This window comes from Anguilla anguilla, chromosome 2, assembly GCF_013347855.1.
Source record: "Anguilla anguilla isolate fAngAng1 chromosome 2, fAngAng1.pri, whole genome shotgun sequence".
Lineage (NCBI taxonomy): Eukaryota > Metazoa > Chordata > Actinopteri > Anguilliformes > Anguillidae > Anguilla > Anguilla anguilla.
In genome coordinates, this window is record NC_049202.1 from 19,546,245 (window position 1) to 19,564,167 (window position 17,923).

Consider the following 17,923-nt stretch of genomic DNA (forward strand, 5'->3'; position numbering starts at 1 on the left):
CGGCCCGCCCCGGCCGCTGTTCGAAAGGAAGCCCGCGGACACTGCGGCCCTCGAGGGCTCCGGTCAGAGCCCAAACCGCCAAAACGGCCTCTTTGACTCATAAAGCGCGCCCGCGTTACTGCGCTCTCGTGTTCCGACGCGCCGCGTCCGCTGAATTTTAACAGCCTTCCTGGGTTCTGCGTGGGTATCGCTCCGGCCATTCTGAGAAATAAATATATAAACGCATGCAGAAATTACAGCAGACGTCACGCCGGGACTGCAGCCTTGGGTTCTGCTGCGCTGCTGCGGCAATACAATGTTATTATCCCGAACGTAACCTCCCAATAACTGCCGCCACAAATCTCCAGCAACTACCGCTGCTTGCGCAAACAAGTATTCCCGGTGTAATTGCTAATATTAACACGGCACCTTGGCGCATGATTTATCCTTAATCCACGGCTTCCTCTGTGTTCGCCGCTGCTGGGCCGCTCAGGATTAATGCAACTCTGAAAACGTCGTAAAGCATCTTTATTCTTCTGTCAGAGATCAGCTGCGCCTTGCTGTTCTCTCTCTCTCTCTCTCTCTCCCTTTCCCCCACTCTGTCTCTATCTCTCTCGCTCTGTCTCTCTCAATCGCACTCTGTCTGTCTGTCTCTCCCTCTCTGCGCCCCAGCTCGGGTGTTAGTCAACCCCAACGTTGCCGCTTTGTTGCAGCAGCGTTGTTGTAACGTTACGGGTTTCCTCCGGGGAATCTGTGGCAGAGAAACGTGTTTGCGGCAGGGCTGTTGGGGACCCGAACAGATGGAAACTGACACGAGCCAGTGAGCCACAACTCTTATCCATTCTCTGCGTCCCTCTGATTGATGGACGAAGCCGAACGCGATGACAATCGGCATTACTTTCTCATCCGCCAGAACTGCAGTACATGCTGTACTGAGGCGCTGTGAACCCTAGGATGGGTGAAGTTACCACGGGCTGCCCAGACATCTAGAGGGGTGGAAATCTTGGCTGAGAGATGCGCTGACATATACGGACAAGGTTAACCCAAATATAGCTCAGGTTTTATGCCCTGGCAACGTCCTAGCCGGCTCAAAAACTTTGCACTGCCCGACCAAAAGTATCTGGGTTTTCACCCGAACACCTAGACGACGTTTCATCGACATTTCAACATAAAAAATGTTCACTGGGAACAACCAAGAAACCCCCTCCCACCCGCCCAAAGGGATCACAGAGCTTCTCCACCCTAGCTCCCCAGTGGTGGAACGATCTCCCCGTCCCTCTCCGAACCTCCCCCTCACTACCCATCTTCCGCCGTGGCCTGAAGACTCATCTCTTCAGACTATACCTAGACTAACCACCACCACGCTGTATATTTCACTCTAAATCTCCCCCCCCCTTTTTTTTTCATGACACTTGTTACATGTTGCCCCATCCCAGCACTTTTTGGAAATTTGTATTTGTCCTAATACTGTAGCTTATTCTTCTGCCTAGTTGGCTTTGCAGAGGTTAGGTCTGAAAAGTGTTCACTGTGTGAACTAAACTGTGTTCTTGGCTAGAAATAGCTGTACAAAATAAGTATTGTACCTTACTCAACCTGTGTTTAGCAGTTGTCTATGACCATGAAATGCACTTTTGTACGTCGCTTTGGATAAAAGTGTCTGCCAAATAAATGTAATGTAATGTAATGATGCCATGCCAGATGAGTCAGAACATTCCGGTTACACTTCCATGAAGAGTTACGGAGTAAGATTGAGAGAAAGAAAGAGAAGATACGCACTGAGAAGAGAAAACCGGCAGATGAAAGCCGAACTTAAAGGCGAGCGGCGGTTCTGTCAGTAGAGGATAACCATCGACACCGTTTCTCCTGGGGGGTGGAGGTGTTTGTTCAGACCGTTCAGACTCTGGTTTGGGAGTGTGCTCAGCCCCCCCCCGTGTCCCACAGGAGCACGCGAAGCCACTGCCTGCCTCCCACCCCCCCGTCCCTCGTTTAAATCTCCCTTTATCTCCTTGGCCTGACAATCACAGCTGCCGCTGTCCGTCAGGCCCCCGGGCACGCGGCCAGTCGCCGCTGTGGCTTGCGCATGGGCCAGCGGTGGAGGGGGGGTAATTATAGCACCCCCCCCACCCTCCTCGCCGGGTGCTCCGCGAGGTTGATGGAGCCACAGGTGGTGGTAGGGCAGGGGTCAAGGAGACGCTGGGGAACCAATGGGAGCAGCTGTAGTAGCCGTAGACCTGCGCCTCTAGGGGTTTGAGTTTCTTAACCACTCTGCCTTTGCCTTTTGCCACGGCGTGAAAATGCGCTGCGACTTCCTGGAAAAACTCCACTTGGCTGTGTGGCTATTACCCTCAAATAATTATTAGTTTCAAATCTAGGAAAGGCTACTCAAATAACGCTAAAAATATAGTTATCCCATGACCACTGCATTTTCTTTTGTCTGTTAGTTTTTTTTGGGACTTTTTGCTTACTATAAATCTCAACCAGGCATGGTGTGTACACACTAGTACGTCTTTTTGTCTTTGACAGAGGATTTCAAATTTTGTGCTAGTAATCATTTAGACTCCGTCGTAACGGGATCTTTCATTCTTTCATCCTTTGTGCGAGCTCCACAAATGGCGCTCGTTCATTCACATTCGTGCGCTCACGCTAGCAGGTTTTGAGAAGAAACGTCTGTCACGGGCGTTCCGTGGCGCCGTCACGCCGCGCCCCCGCGCGTTCTGCGGGACCCGAATGACAAACGGCAGCCGAGGGGAGTGTCGCTCCGCGTCTGCACACGCGGTCAGACGGGCCCGCGCTACGAGGGGACGCCTGCTCCTCTCGCGGCTGGCGGCAGTCAGCCCGACTCTCCTCATTCACACACCGCCGGCCGCAGCCAGCCACAAAAGTGGGAGGGGGTGGTGAGGCAGGATAAGGCCGGGGGCGGGGCTTCGGGTTAGGGGCGGAGCAAGGTCCAGGGGGTGGGGCAACAGCGGTCGGGGATCTATGAACAGTATAGCCGGAGAACATGTTTTTACATGACAGCCGCCCAGCATGTTCCTGATTGTGTTGTCCATTTACCAAACAAAAAAGTTCCTTACAACAATTTATAAACATGGGGTATCTGATTAAATGTATTGTGGCAGCTGATCTGCTCATGTGTACATCATAGGAAAGAACTGTCATAAACAGAAAAAGTTGTTGTGTGAAAAGATTTGTCAGCTGTATTTGTGCACTGACGCTGACGCTGGAGAGACAGACTCTCGAGAAAACCTGAATCATTCGCCTTGGGGCACGTAAGGAGAGAGGCCCAGCATGCAGTGGTGAAAGTCTCCACCGCACGCTCACACAGAACAGTGACCCTAACCCTAACCCTAACCCTAACAACCAGCTCCCACAGCTAGAGGACGCTTACAAAGCTAAATGCACAATCACACACACTGATCCTCTCTAAATAGGACACAGAAAAATAAGTTTACACAGGCACACGTACACACACACATACACTCAAACGAGAATGAAACAAAATGAAAAATTACAGATGCTCTTTACCTCTGAAGGGAAACGTAGCAAAATGAACATTTACACACTTCCACCCCTTCTGAAAGGAGCAAAGTAAAATGTATAACACACACCCTCCGAGCAGAACACATCCACAGGAACATTTACATACCCATGCTATCTGAATGGAGCTCTCTCTCTCTCTCTCTCTCACACAGACACCTACTCTCTCTCGCTCCCCAATGGGAACACAGCCAAAAGAACATTTACACACTCATCTCCTCTGAATGGAAGCAGTCAAATGTCACTTGACTTTGTTCAATCTAAATGCGAATCCCAACACTGATTACTCTCCACCCCCTCAGGGGAGTTAAAACAGCATTTGTACGCCTTTTTTTTCCCTTTTCACAAAGAACAAAGTCTCCTGCTTCTTTTCTAAGTGTATGTGAGCGCTGGAGGCAAACAAGATAACGATTATGCATTCTCAAATGCTAATCAACGCGTGGAAGAAAGAATACTCAAACGGCAAACGACCCGGAGTTGGCTCTGGACTTCCTGGAAAGGAAAGGACAGGGCTGTCAGTCACGACAGTGGCCAGAGGGGGGAATTCCCCAGAGCTGTTACCATGGCAGCCTAGTAGGACGGTAGCACATTTCCTCTGGTACCCAGAGGGATGTTACCATGGCAGCCCAGCGTGATGTTATCATCCTCGCTCAGTTACCCGTGGCGTTACCATGGCTGCCCAATGGGATGGTGGTCTTCTGTGGCAGGAGAGAAGACTCGGATGCTCTCTGCTGGGTCATTGCCCTACTCATATGAAAACACTGGGAGAGGTCAATTATACTGTGAATGTATATATGGCCTCTAAACTATAACTCAGGTGCACAGCTTTGGAGTCGTACACCATTCACAGAATAGGCCCTATCTTAGGCCTTAGGACATGATATTAAACTTGTCATACATTTTCCAGACACTAGTATTTTACTGCATTTATAGAGAGAATCTATGATAATTACATTTAGACTTTCAAGAAATTTTGTTTCGCGTGAACTCATCATCACAGTTATTCTGGACAGTAAAGCCTCACAGAATAAAATAATCTCAGATTATGGAAATCTAATTGTTGATGTGACAGCACAAAAGACTGAAACCATCACTATTATTGCGTTAGCTGTTCCACGTGCACACCGACTGTGACTTTTATTTTTTCTTTTCCTCCGGCTCATTTTAAGGACTTTAACTGGTTCCTCTTCGCCCGCTGTCACGCAATTAAGCCGCCGGGTTAATTACCATTCAGAGCCGAGCTCGACGGAGACGGCGAACCTTTCGACGATCCCGGCCGATCCTTCTGGGGCCCGACCCCGATCGCGTCTCGTGCTCTACATTAATTCATGAGCGCCGCTAATTAAATCAATGATATCAGCCGCGCCGGTCATGCTAATTGTATTAGAGCTCGCGTCAGCGCATGACGGCTTTTAAAGCCTAATTTAAACTCTTCACCTCTCCTGCAGTCAAGCGATGGCAGGAAGTCACGTTCCTCTGGCGAGGGGTGTATGTATGTACGTGTACTTGTGCGGTGTGTACAGACCGAAACCCGTGTTAGATCTTATGTGATTAAACGGCATTCCGCAGGACCACTCAACCACACTCAGTCCCCTCTTTATCCACTAACTGACCCACTTACTGAGATGGTCCAAAGCACGGTCTGAATTAGACCGATTATGATTTTTAAACTTTCAGAGAACTGCCCCGAGCTGCGCTCGCCTGTCTGCGGTAAAATCTGGAGGGGACAAACGAAAAAATCAGTGCTAATAAAAGTAAATGGCCTTCACTTTCCTGGAGGACTTATATTCAAGCATGTTTCAAATAAATTTCACTTTGCGAAATTTCAAACCTGGTTTAAAAGTGATCTTTGCAAAATAGCGAAATTCTTAAAAATATTTGAATGCGCCTCAAATACATTGTAACACGTGTTTCTTTTAAAATGAATTCAGCAGGTTAAATACTCTGAATTTGAAAAAAGCTGTACTTCAAATACACGCCCTGAAAAAGCGTCTGACCCTGGTCATTTATACGCACACACAAACAAACACACATACGCGATACGCGCACGTACACAAAAAGTTCACGCTATTGACTATGCGCTACGGCAACGCGTCGAGCTGATAAAGGCTCCGGTATTGACCGGTTTTAATGAGAAGTGTCAGGGCTGCTATTCACCGAGTCGCCGGCTGAGTCCCGCGATTGACATTCGGTGGTAACGCACGCCGCTCCCACAATGATAATTGGATTTAAAGGGCAGCTACTCCGCAACAGATTTCTCTAATGCAGCTGTAACAAACAACGCATAATAAATGATAGCCCACCGCGTGTCTTATTCATTTCAGCAGGCTATGTCAGCAGGCTATTCGTTATTATTGCTATATTTTTTGATTTTGTTTATGCAAGTTGAGACCAGTCTGTACAGACCAATTTGTTCTTTAGTTTGTCTGTCCTTTAGCCGACCCACCCCCCATCCGACCCCCACCCTCCCAGCCACAGTTAGTAATTCACACTCTTTATATCAGCGCACCAGTAATCACAGCACAAGTGAAATTTTGGCTCTCTGATTGGGTGGGAGCCACAGGTGGGAGTGGCCGTCGTCGAAGCCAGGGGTACCGCCAAGATGGCAGAACTCACCGCCGGCACCAGCAGCTTGCGGACTTCCTCCACGGCCCGCTTCAGCTTGATCTCGGCCCGGTTCTGGGAGTCCTCCACCGTGATCAGGACGTGCAGGTCTTCGTTCAGATGCTCCCAGTTGGGCTTCCCCCGATTTTGCTCCTCCTTGAGATAGCAAAAGACAACAATAAAATGACCAGTTAATGACCATTAACAAGTGTACTGGCATAAGGCATCCAACACTTTAGACACAGCTGAATATTTTTTTGTTAAGCTATGTGGTTCTGTCACAATGTTATGGCACTATACTGCCAACCGTGCCTATTTTCCCTGACATGCTCTAGGATTAGCGCTACCTTCCTTAGCGGCTAACTTCTTATTACACCTGCTGTGGTAGAAATACACACCCTGTTCCTAAAAACCCATTGAACGCCATTTCTCAGCAGGAGAAGCCGGATTGGGTGCTCGCAGCAGGGCGTGTCGGCCAATGGGGAGCTTCCCTTGCGGTGAGTGAGTGAGACGGACAAAACTTCGCTAACGGGAGAGCGCCGCCGAGTGTCTCCGGTGCAGAAGCGAGTCTCCAGCACTAGGTGGCGCGGTAGAAGATCTTCCTTGCCTGCCAGTCCTGGTGCTTCATCAAGGTTTCCACTCAAACCGTGTCCACATTTTCATGACTTTTCAATGCTCTTTAAAGGATAAGCATTAGACTTCCCAAGGATTTTTTTTTGTTGGCGCAGCAGAAAATGTTAAATTGGGCAACTTTGAGGATGTTTTTTTGAGGGGCGGGGGTGGTGGTGTATGGGACTGGAAAACTTTGAGACACCTTACTTTAATAGTATTTTGTTTCAGCAAGGACACACAGTTGCAGATGTACTTGGCAGTGAATGCATGCCTCGATGATTTTGGCAGTGGGCTTAATGCGCAAGCCAGAAAGTTGGCCAATTTGTTAGCGACGTCAGCTCACTGAAAACGCTGGTCTTCATATTAAATGACATCAAGCTAGTGAGCTGGCAAGGAAGATGGATGTTTGTTTGCTAAAAATGATAATGGTCCATATGTACTGATTTATTTATTTAATATTATTTTAGAGGCACGCAAATACATTTTTAGGATCACAATATTTTCAAGATTTCAAGAATGATGAGACCCCTGTATTTTGCCCAGTGTATTTTTGATAGAAGAAAACTGATCTGAGTGCAGTGCTGGGAGCTGCACACTCCAGCTGGCTTCCGCTCGATGGCCGTGAAGACAGGCGAACACACAACATGCTTAACCACCTTCTGGAACAAGAAGTAACAACCAATACATGCACAAAACCAAACCAACTAGAACTAAAAGGCAAGAAGACTTGACTGAGTAAATGGATATAAAATAAATGAACAGGCATATAAAAAAAAAAAAGAATTTAAAAGAGATACAGTGCCAAGACATGCAACAGATATAATAATAATTTGAAATGAACAAATATGTTACAGAAAATATTACTGTTACATTGATTCAGGTTGGTTCTGAAGGAAATCATGCGATTGATCTTTTTAAATGGGAGACTACAGTGGTGTAGTCGCAGTAGGTGTGTCTGAACCCTGGTTGGGACTGGTTCCCAGGCCAAATGGAGTCATTCTAAACTGTGCAACACAGCAGATCGATAGCCCTGTTGGAAAATGTCACAACTTTTTTGGCCATGTCCCATAGAGAAGCATGTAGCTTACTGCAGAGGGGAAAGGGGAGACAGAGAAAGACAAATAGTGGGAATAGAGGAGGAGAGAGAGAGAGAAAGAGAGAGAGAGAGAGAGAGAGAGAACTAGGCAGGTTCAGAATACAACACAATGCATCATGGGAGAAAGATCTCACACCCAAACACACCCGGCATCGCTTCATTTTAAATAAATAATGTCGCATAAACAAAAATCACCGTTTGATTGTACAGCAATCACATATGCAAAATAGTCTTTCTTCCCCCACTTCTGGAAATGGATAAAATTATGGCTATCTAGAAGGGCAAATTTTCACAATTGTGCTTGCTGATTTTCAAACAAAAGCTCCTGCATCTACGTCTACTCGTGCCACATGACTAATCAGTCAAGGTACTGATGAAAACACCACGCTGCATACAAAAAAGCACAGCCAGTCCCAAGAAATACCATTCCAGACCAGCCAGGGGAAGAACATATTGGACAGCTTTTATTTTAATGTGCTTCTCATTCTATTAAAGTGCTTGTTTACACCATATCTCTGTCAGCATAAACACTAGCTCTTAATGCACAAATGCTAGCATCTGTACTTCGGTTTAATTCCAGTCCCTTAATATGTTGCTGCCAACTGCACGTCATTCACCAATGACAAAAAATGCAGATGAAAAATGTTTGCTTTCCGTCATTTGAATACATTAAGAACACTGAAGGAATGAATGTTAATGCACTCTTGATAATGTAAAATTAATGTTGTTGCTAATGCTCTGGTCTAATATTCTGGGTCTGGCTAGGCTATATGTTTTGTAGCATGTTAGATCCCGTAGCACTTCAGAATTTTTCCAAAACCATTAGTCTACTTTTACGAGTGGGTTTCTGGAGTGTTTTTGCGAAAGCAGGTAAAAGCTCTGTTGTTTAAGCACGCCCAGTCTGTTTTTGCGCCCTTTAAACATATTCATTTGTTAAAGTGTAAATAATTATATTAATCCATAAATGCAACCCAGTTAGCTTATATAAGGTTTTGGTGGGAATGCTGTACTTAGTAACGGATATATCTTTCAAGGTTAAAGAGCCTGTGCATTACAAGTGTGACAAACACAAATGCAAACACAAAATGCAACCTTTTTTTGTTTGAAAAACAAACACAGCGGCATATAAATGTACACTGAAACGGCAGAAGAGCTCATTTGACAACACGAAGGCTCCTTTCAAAATCTCCTTCAAACTCTGAAGTCCAGCTATTAATAGCAACTTTTTCCATTCATGTTTCACCACGTACTTGCAAAGATGAATATGCAGCCTGTCAGTCAGGTAAAAAAAAAAAAGCGAAACAACATGGCTGCCACGGGGGCGACGGCTGTGACGGCGATGACTCGGGCGACATTCTTCCCGCCAGGGATCAGAACGGCAGCGGTAATGAGAGGGATTTGCTCCTTCTCCGCGCTAGCTCCTGGGCCCTCTCCGCTAGGTTCCGTTCCAGCCAGCGTTTTGATCAGATAAGGCCGCTGTAAACATGTGTTTAAATGCTTCCATCGCTCCGAACTTGAATGGACTTAACAGAAAGACGGATTGGGCTCACTTCCACTCGCTGTTTATTTTCTACAGTTCAAGTTTCCAGAACCAGGAGCCTTTTGTTCAGAACACCGCTGTGATTCCGCATGTCTTACCAATGACTGGATCTAAGGGTATTATTTCCCATATCACCAATCAACCCAACAATCAAGCAATATTCACGTCTGTTTCAAGGCTTTCCCTCCCACAGAAATCATTATATACAAGTGATTACAAATCTGGGCCTCACTTTCCAATAGCAGTAGCCAGGAATTCATTTCATTACCTTGGGTGGTGGAGGAGGGGGGACGGGGGGGATTGTGGGTAGATGTTTATTGCAATAATCATCTTCTGTGTGAGTTCAAGATCAAGTTCTGCACATTTTAAGCATATCTCTGGGTGGGCGGTTTCAAACCCCAAAAGACCCCCGCCCCCCCCATTATCTCCATTCCTGCCCTATTAAGTTGGAACTTTAGGCTGAAAGATACTGTAGTTCCTATGGCTTCGATTTTGGCCATTTCGCAAATCCCGTTATGCAAATGTGGTGCCCTTTATTGTGCCGCTATTTCCCCAGTCACTCAGCTATGCGTTTGTAAATTTAATTACATAAATTCTGTGTGTTGACTATGTGTTGACTGCTTTCCTTGTTACATTTCGGTGTTAGTTTGACACTGCATTAGTCTACAGAAATACACAGTGGGTGGCCTTGTAATCATAATTCTAGACTATGTGTGTTTGAGGGGTTGCTGGGTGGCTCATCCTGTTAAGTCATTGGTGTCATGCATGGATAAGGCCTGCAGCCTGGGATTGAATCTCAACCACCCCAGTGCTGACTGTGGCCAGTAGGGGTGACGTAGCACAGGGTTAGGGATGGTTTGGTCTGCCAGGATCCGCAGCTAACTGCTCATTAGTGGTCTAGTACCACTAGGCAATCGGGTGCTTGCAGTCCGCTCGCTAAAGCTGCAAATGAAGTGTCTTCCTCAGACTCATGTCTGTGCGAGCTTGACTAACGTGAAAAACAAGCAGCTGGGGACAGTCTCGGAGGAGAGCGCACGTTTGTCTAAACTCTGCTGCGTCAGCTGAGGATATCGTAGCACAAGCGCGGCTGGGTATCTTTGGGCATTCCAAATCAGGGAAGATGTGGGGGGGGGGGTGTTTCCACATTCTTTTGTGTAGGAAGCATCTGAGAAGCATTTGTTTCCCTCCAAGCGGCTTCGATAAAAGCAGCAAACTTGATGACTCAAAACAGGTTTACGAAAAACCACCCGCTCATAACATCTGCGTTGTAACGGCACACGTAAAGCTGCAAGTGGCTGCAGCACCTAATCCACCTTTTGGGAAATGAGACCGTGGCTGAATATTCATTCTTCGCACTTCGGATCGGAGGGCTCGACTGCCCTCAGAGTGCAATTAGGACTAATTAACAGCTTGCTGCGCCCTGGGGTCTTGCGTTTATGGCTGGAAGGAAGCACCGCCCCCTTCCCAGGGGTGAGTTTGGCAATACTCCGTCATAAGCCCCATCTCCTGCTGCGCCCGCTCACATGGACTCTGTATTTACCCCGCGCTCCGGCACGGCACAGACCATAATCACTTACCATGAGGTCATTCCCCTTTCTTTTGCAATCTGAGCAAAGGTAATGCTTCACCCTCTGAGAGAAAGTGAATGGGCGGAATAATAATAATTTTCTTCCAGACGGAAAACCTTGCAGCTGAAACACTGGAGCAGGGGGAAAGAACGCCCGGGGAAACTAGTTCCGCGGCTTTGCCTTTTCTCCTTTTCTGGAGGATTTGCCTTCTGGAACCTGCCTTCTGCCACGAGGAGAGGAGAACGAAGTGCTACCGAGCCAGAAGAGGCAATACAATGTGGCACGCACAATACCTCTAGTTCATTCACCTTTCATATTAACTGCACGTAGTATCCCAGAATGCAACACAGACATCTGAATTCGGTTGTGTAAAAAACACTCACTTGACAGCATATTTCAACGAGAACAAGCTGACCACCCCATCTTGGCTTATAGTCGACTGTCTCCTGCTTCATGATAAAGTACGTCTGAAACTGCTGCAATAAGTAATAGTCCTCCAGTAACAATACGACACTGACTGCAAAATTGTACAAAGGAGACTCACTGGATTTTCAAATGAGACTTACCTCTTTAGAATGAGAGCCAAGAAATACCAACAAATTCCAATGACACAAAATTGTGTGTGCAGCATACACTGCTCCCAGACCCCCAGAAGCACTCAACTGTAGCACACACACTTCAGGAGGTCCATTCAGGCCTGAGAAACGTCTGTGGTGTAGAACGAGGAGGAATTTCCTTCCTAATTTGTGTTGTAATCGGCTTTGAGCGCAGAGAGCCTACTGCACATCAAAGCTCCCTGGAGAGGACGTTTCTTTTGTTAAAGGACTCGCCTGCACTACGGCATGAAATTCCATCCGGGAGGAGGCGAACTGTGTGGTCACACACGCACATACACAAATGCACACACACACATACGTGCATACACACACATGCGCACGCACGCACACATACACATACGCAAGCACACATGCACGCGCACACACACCGTGCACCGACACGCACGCACACGCACATAAACAGATACACAAAATAAATAACCTCATGCTTTGGCCATTTCTGTGTAGATTTCCTTTTTTCATGTGTGTGGGTGGGTGGGGGGGGGGGCAGGGGGGGAGTTCATCTGTTGAGATTGGGTGGGGTAGGCTATGGGTTAGAATATGTTACACCCTGATGACTATAGCTGCTGATGACCTCTTCAGGACTGAGAAAACATTAGGCTTTCATTGGTAATACTGCGTGAGCTGGGGCACGTCTGATGGAACGATAGCGTAAAACACTGGCGGAAACACATTTAACAGAGCTAGCAGAACGAAACGGCCACCAGCAGCAATCTAACAGAAGACCCCAAAATGAAAAGCCCACACCTTGGTGGGACAGTAGAGCCAGGACGCTGGACGCGCATGTGTGCTTCAGAAAGACAAAACTGTGCTGCAGTTCTGGGAAGCGATAAAGTGCACCACACCCCCCACCATGCTTTGCAGTGTGCGCAGTGAGGTAAGGGGGAGGGGGGAGGGGGTGTTTCTAAAAACAGCCCTCAGTCCCGGGGCAGACCCTGTGCCAGGCATGGGACGGCCAAAGAAAATGTTTGGACACCTGCGGGGTATTTCCATCAACTATTTTGGCCAAAGGCTTCATGCGGCACAGAGACAAGGCCGTCTTCACCTTGGGGGACAGCAGATGCATAATGCCGTGTGGTACGTGTGTATGTGTGCGTCTGCGTGTGGTACGTGTGTATGTGTGTCTGCGTGTGGTACATGTGTATGTGTGTTCCGGGTGGTACGTGTGTATGTGTGTTCCGGGTGGTACGTGTGTATGTGTGTGTCTGCGTGTGGTACGTGTGTATGTGTGCGTCTGCGTGTGGTACTTGTGTATGTGTGTGTCTGCGTGTGGTACTTGTGTATGTGTGTGTCTCCGTGTGGTATGTGTGTCTGCGTGTGGTGCGTGTGTATGTGTGCGTCTGTGTGTGGTACATGTGTATGTGTGTCTGCTTGTTGTACGTGTGTATGTGTGCGTCTGCGTGTGGTACGTGTGTATGTGCGCATCTGCGTGTGGTACGTGTGTATGTGTGTGTCTGTGTGTGGTACGTGTGTATGTGTGTCTGCGTGTGGTACGTGTGTATCTGTGTGTGGTACGTGTGTATGTGTATGTCTGCATGTGGTACGTCTGTATGTGTGTGGTACGTGCGTATGTGTGCATCTGTGTGTGGTACGAGTGTATGTGTGCGTCTGTGTGTGGTACGTGTGTATGTGTGTCTGTGTGTGGTACGTGCATATGTGTGCATCTGTGTGTGGTACGTGTGTATGTGTGTCTGCGTGTGGTACGTGTGTATGTGTGTCTGCGTGTGGTACGTGCGTATGTGTGCATCTGTGTGTGGTACGTGCGTATGTGTGCGTCTGCGTGTGGTACGTGTGTATGTGCGCATCTGCGTGTGGTACGTGTGTATGTGTGTGGTACGTGTGTATGTGTGTCTGCGTGTGGTACGTGTGTATGTGTGTCTGCGTGTGGTACGTGTGTATGTGTGTGTCTGCGTGTGGTACGTGTGTATGTGTGTTCCGGGTGGTACGTGTGTATGTGTGTGTCTGCGTGTGGTACGTGTGTATGTGTGCGTCTGCGTGTGGTACTTGTGTATGTGTGTGTCTGCGTGTGGTATGTGTGTCTGCGTGTGGTGCGTGTGTATGTGTGCGTCTGTGTGTGGTACATGTGTATGTGTGTCTGCTTGTTGTACGTGTGTATGTGTGCGTCTGCGTGTGGTACGTGTGTATGTGCGCATCTGCGTGTGGTACGTGTGTATGTGCGCATCTGCGTGTGGTACGTGTGTATGTGTGTGGTACGTGTGTATGTGTGTCTGCGTGTGGTACGTGTGTATGTGTGTCTGCGTGTGGTACGTGTGTATGTGTGTGTCTGCGTGTGGTACGTGTGTATGTGTGTGTCTCCGTGTGGTACGTGTGTATGTGTGCGTCTGCGTGTGGTACGTGTGTATCTGTGTCTGCGTGTGGTACGTGTGTATGTGTGCGTCTGCGTGTGGTACGTGTGTATGTGTGTGGTACGTGCGTATGTGTGCATCTGTGTGTGGTACGTGCGTATGTGTGTCTGCCTGTGGTACGTGTGTATGTGCGTCTGCGTGTGGTACGAGTGTATGTGTGTGTCTGCGTGTGGTACGTGTGTATGTGCGTCTGCGTGTGGTACGTGTGTATGTGTGTGTCTGCGTGTGGTACGTGTGTATGTGCGTCTGCGTGCGGTACGTGTGTATGTGTGCGTCTGTGTGTGGTACGTTGGTATGTGTGTGTCTGCGTGTGGTACGTGTGTATGTGTGCGTCTGCGTGCGGTACGTGTGTATGTGTGCGTCTGCGTGCGGTACGTGTGTATGTGTGCGTCTGCGTGTGGTACGTGTGTATGTGTGTCTGCGTGTGGTACGTGTGTATGTGTGTCTCTGTGTGTGGTACGTGTGTATGTGTGTCTGCGTGTGGTACGTGTGTATGTGTGCGTCTGCGTGCGGTACGTGTGTATGTGTGCGTCTGCGTGTGGTACGTGTGTATGTGTGCGTCTGCGTGTGGTACGTGTGTATGTGTGTCTGCGTGTGGTACGTGTGTATGTGTGTCTGCGTGTGGTACGTGTGTATGTGTGCATCTGCGTGTGGTACGTGTGTATGTGTGTGTCTGCGCGTGGTACGTGTGTATGTGTGTGTCTGCGTGTGGTACGTGTGTAAGTGTGTCTGCGCGTGGTACGTGTGTATGTGTGTGTCTGCGTGTGTTACGTGTGTATGTGCGTCTGTGTGTGGTACGTTGGTATGTGTGCGTCTGCGTGTGGTACGTTGGTATGTGTGCGTCTGTGTGTGGTACGTTGGTATGTGTGCGTCTGTGTGTGGTACGTTGGTATGTGTGCGTCTGCGTGCGGTACGTGTGTATGTGTGCGTCTGTGTGCGGTACGTGTGTATGTGTGCGTCTGCGTGTGGTACGTGTGTATGTGTGCATCTGCGTGCGGTACGTGTGTATGTGTGCATGTGTGTGTGGTATGTGCGTATGTGTGCATCTGTGTGTGGTACGTGTGTATGTGTGCATCTGCGTGTGGTACGTGTGTATGTGTGCATGTGTGTGTGGTATGTGCGTATGTGTGCATCTGCGTGGGGTACGTGTGTATGTGTGCATCTGCGTGGGGTACGTGTGTATGTGTGTGCGTGTAGGTTAGAATTATTTAAATACTTATAAATAATGTAATTAAGTACTTCTGATCCAGTGAAATTCCGGTGTCGCCATGAAAACCAGAAGTCATATATAGAGGTAAGCTTAATGGCGATAATGCAGGGAAATCAAATAATGCTATTTCGAAATTTTATGTTATTTTGTAAAAAAAAAAAAAGATTATTTAATTTAGTAAATAACAGGCTTGTCTGTTATTCTCAGTATATTCACAGTATATTTCACAATGTTTTATTTTGTGTGAGCGAAGGCTTTTTGTGCTGAAGGGGGAGAGCCTGTTAATCTGCTGTAACTTACATAGTGAATCACAGTAAAAGCTTTATTTCAAGCTAAAAAAGTTTTAGGCTACAGTAGCCCAGGCCTACCATATTGTTTATCGGCAGATCATTACATACAGTAAGAATTCCTTTCATCATTCTGATGATGATCTTTATGTCTGTGCACTCTCTTTAGTCTCCTTATTCTATTACATTCATGACGGTAAGTAAATAAAGGGCTTCGAATAGCTTGCGTGATTCTTCATTCAAGTGACCTCACAAGCTGAGGCACTTGGTCTCAGTGCAGTAATGCATCTTCCTGTCTGGACGGAATCCTGAGCTTGTCTGTGGCCAGGAAGCCCATGGGAGGATCCATAATTTCCCCTGTTATCGCCTTGGGGAGGGAGCGTGGTGGTAAGCAGGATATTCCCAGCCTCAGTGCAGACACATCTCCTGTGGCGTCTTCAATCTGTGAGCCAATTGCATAGCCCTTGCAGAGCTGTTCAGCCCTCTGACACAGTAACTATGACGAAGTACAAGTAAGACGTGGAACATTCTGGTCTCACTTTGGCACCCTCTTGAATTGAGGAATTGAGAAAGCTGAAGCAAGAATGTTGATAAGAAAAGTACTGTAGGTGGATCAGAAGTCAAAGAGTAAAAATACCATTCGCATCAGAAACGTAAACGGCTCTCAAACTGAAAACATGTCATATTTCTCTGTGTCGTGTATCAGCTGAGGCATTTTTGCCTGTAATATGCTTTGGAGAGGCCAACAGAAATGGCAAGTAGACCTCCAGAAACAACAAAAGGGAGATTTCCTCCATTTCTTCCACAGATATTAAACCTCCCATGATTTATCATTAGGCAAATTTCCTCCAGTTATTAGAAGAAATAAGGACCTCTATTGATGTTCTTTGATTTTACAGCTGAATCTTGAATCTTCTAAACGATATGCAATCTCTGTTAACATATATATTTTTTTAAATGTACCAAATCTATTATTTGAGAAACACTTACATATGTTATGTCCACTTGCATATAGCCAATATTCTGCATAAAATGTAGGGAATATTTCACAGTGTAATATATCCAAGGAGAACTGTATTTTTTTACACAAATCAAAGATATACACATATTTTTTATGTAGATATTTCAATAGATGTGACTTTTGAAAGGAATGTTTTGGAGCCTTGAAGCTGTCCCCTATCAGCACGGTCCCACAGTTCAAACAGACCCAGAAATATTCATTGAAAGAGCAGGAGAGAGCAGAGGCTCAGTTGGTTCGGTGCTCCCGCCTGTTTGCGGCAGGCGACCTCTGACCTCTCACCTTTTTCTTGTCCCTCATGGAGCCCTTCCCTCGCACCATGATTTTGCACCCGGTCTCCGCCTCCAGCTGCTTCGCCGTCAGTCCCCGAGGCCCCAGGATCCTCCCCACGAAATTAAACTGGGAACACACAGACGCAAAGACACACAGTTCAGCACAGAGAGCTCGCCGTGAAAAGCCCTCCACCGTGCAGGCAGCGGCCGCACCCTGCCTACACCTGCTCCTCCACACATCTGTTACATCGTCCTGCCGACAATATGACACGCTGTACTTTACCTTGCTTATCACTTGCATTGTGACATTTTGCTGTAACGGCTCTTGCTAATCGCCAAGGATAGAGAACAAAAAAGAAAATGGACGCCACGGATGCTCTCATAAAGCCAACTGGATGTTAGGAAAATAATTAGAAATGAATGTTCCATTAAGTTGGGAAAAAACAGATCCAATTTTGCTTTGGAAAGGTGATATCTTGACCAACAACCCTACTCAGTCACACCCCATAACCTGCTAGCATTTAATTCATCATTGCTTTAATGGTTTCACTCAAGAGACTTGTTTTAGGCAGGGCCTGCCCTTCCAGCTATCAAAATTCACCGGTACAATTTCAGACATGATGTGCCTTTTAAGACCAGGAGATTTCCCTTCAGGCTTTCCTGAAAAGCTACTTAGAGTATGATTGATAACCAGCTATCTTGCTGACTAATGTTGCTCACCTGTTGTTGAATGGCCTTGATTAGCTGCAATGATATTTCAAATCATGGTGATTTCATCACTAGGCTATATTGAACTGGGACTGCAGGAAAATTGCATAGTAGTTTTCCCCATTATGATTTCTTCTTGTCTGCGGTCACTCGCCATTTGGCATGTCATCATGCCACGGTTTTGTAACAGTATGACAACCATTCAGAAAAAAAAAATCTGGAACTACAGTCCTCGAGGTTACAAGTTCATGCCATAATAATTCCGTTTTTTACACATCATATTTGTGTGTGCAGTTGAATACTTCCCAAGGAAATTGAGATGAAGCACTTTGATCAGGGGAACAATGGCAATGCCCCAACTGGGAATTAAACCCGCAGTTTCAATTTAGCCTAGCATCCTGACCCTTACACTACATGGCCATTCATAACCATCTGGCAGAATAACAACCGCCCGGATAAACAGTTATCCAGTACCGTAATGAAAACCGAACAAAATAATAACCTTTCAA

General features: G+C 47.0%; 1 protein-coding gene across 4 annotated transcripts in view; it reads right to left on the minus strand.

Moving 5' to 3' along the window:
- Positions 1-17,923, minus strand: part of qki2 (QKI, KH domain containing, RNA binding 2) — a 71,156-nt gene that overhangs the window by 22,291 nt on the left and 30,942 nt on the right. For all 4 annotated transcript variants that reach the window (XR_004763976.1, XM_035404555.1, XM_035404557.1 and 1 more), the window contains exons 3-4: positions 16,717-16,833; positions 6,133-6,276 (exon numbers count right to left, since the gene is read on the minus strand). Coding sequence is in view for 3 of the 4 variants with exons in the window: in XM_035404555.1 (XP_035260446.1) it covers positions 6,133-6,276; positions 16,717-16,833 (261 nt within the window). In the remaining variant the exon portion in view is untranslated. The remainder of the gene's footprint in view (positions 1-6,132; positions 6,277-16,716; positions 16,834-17,923) is intronic.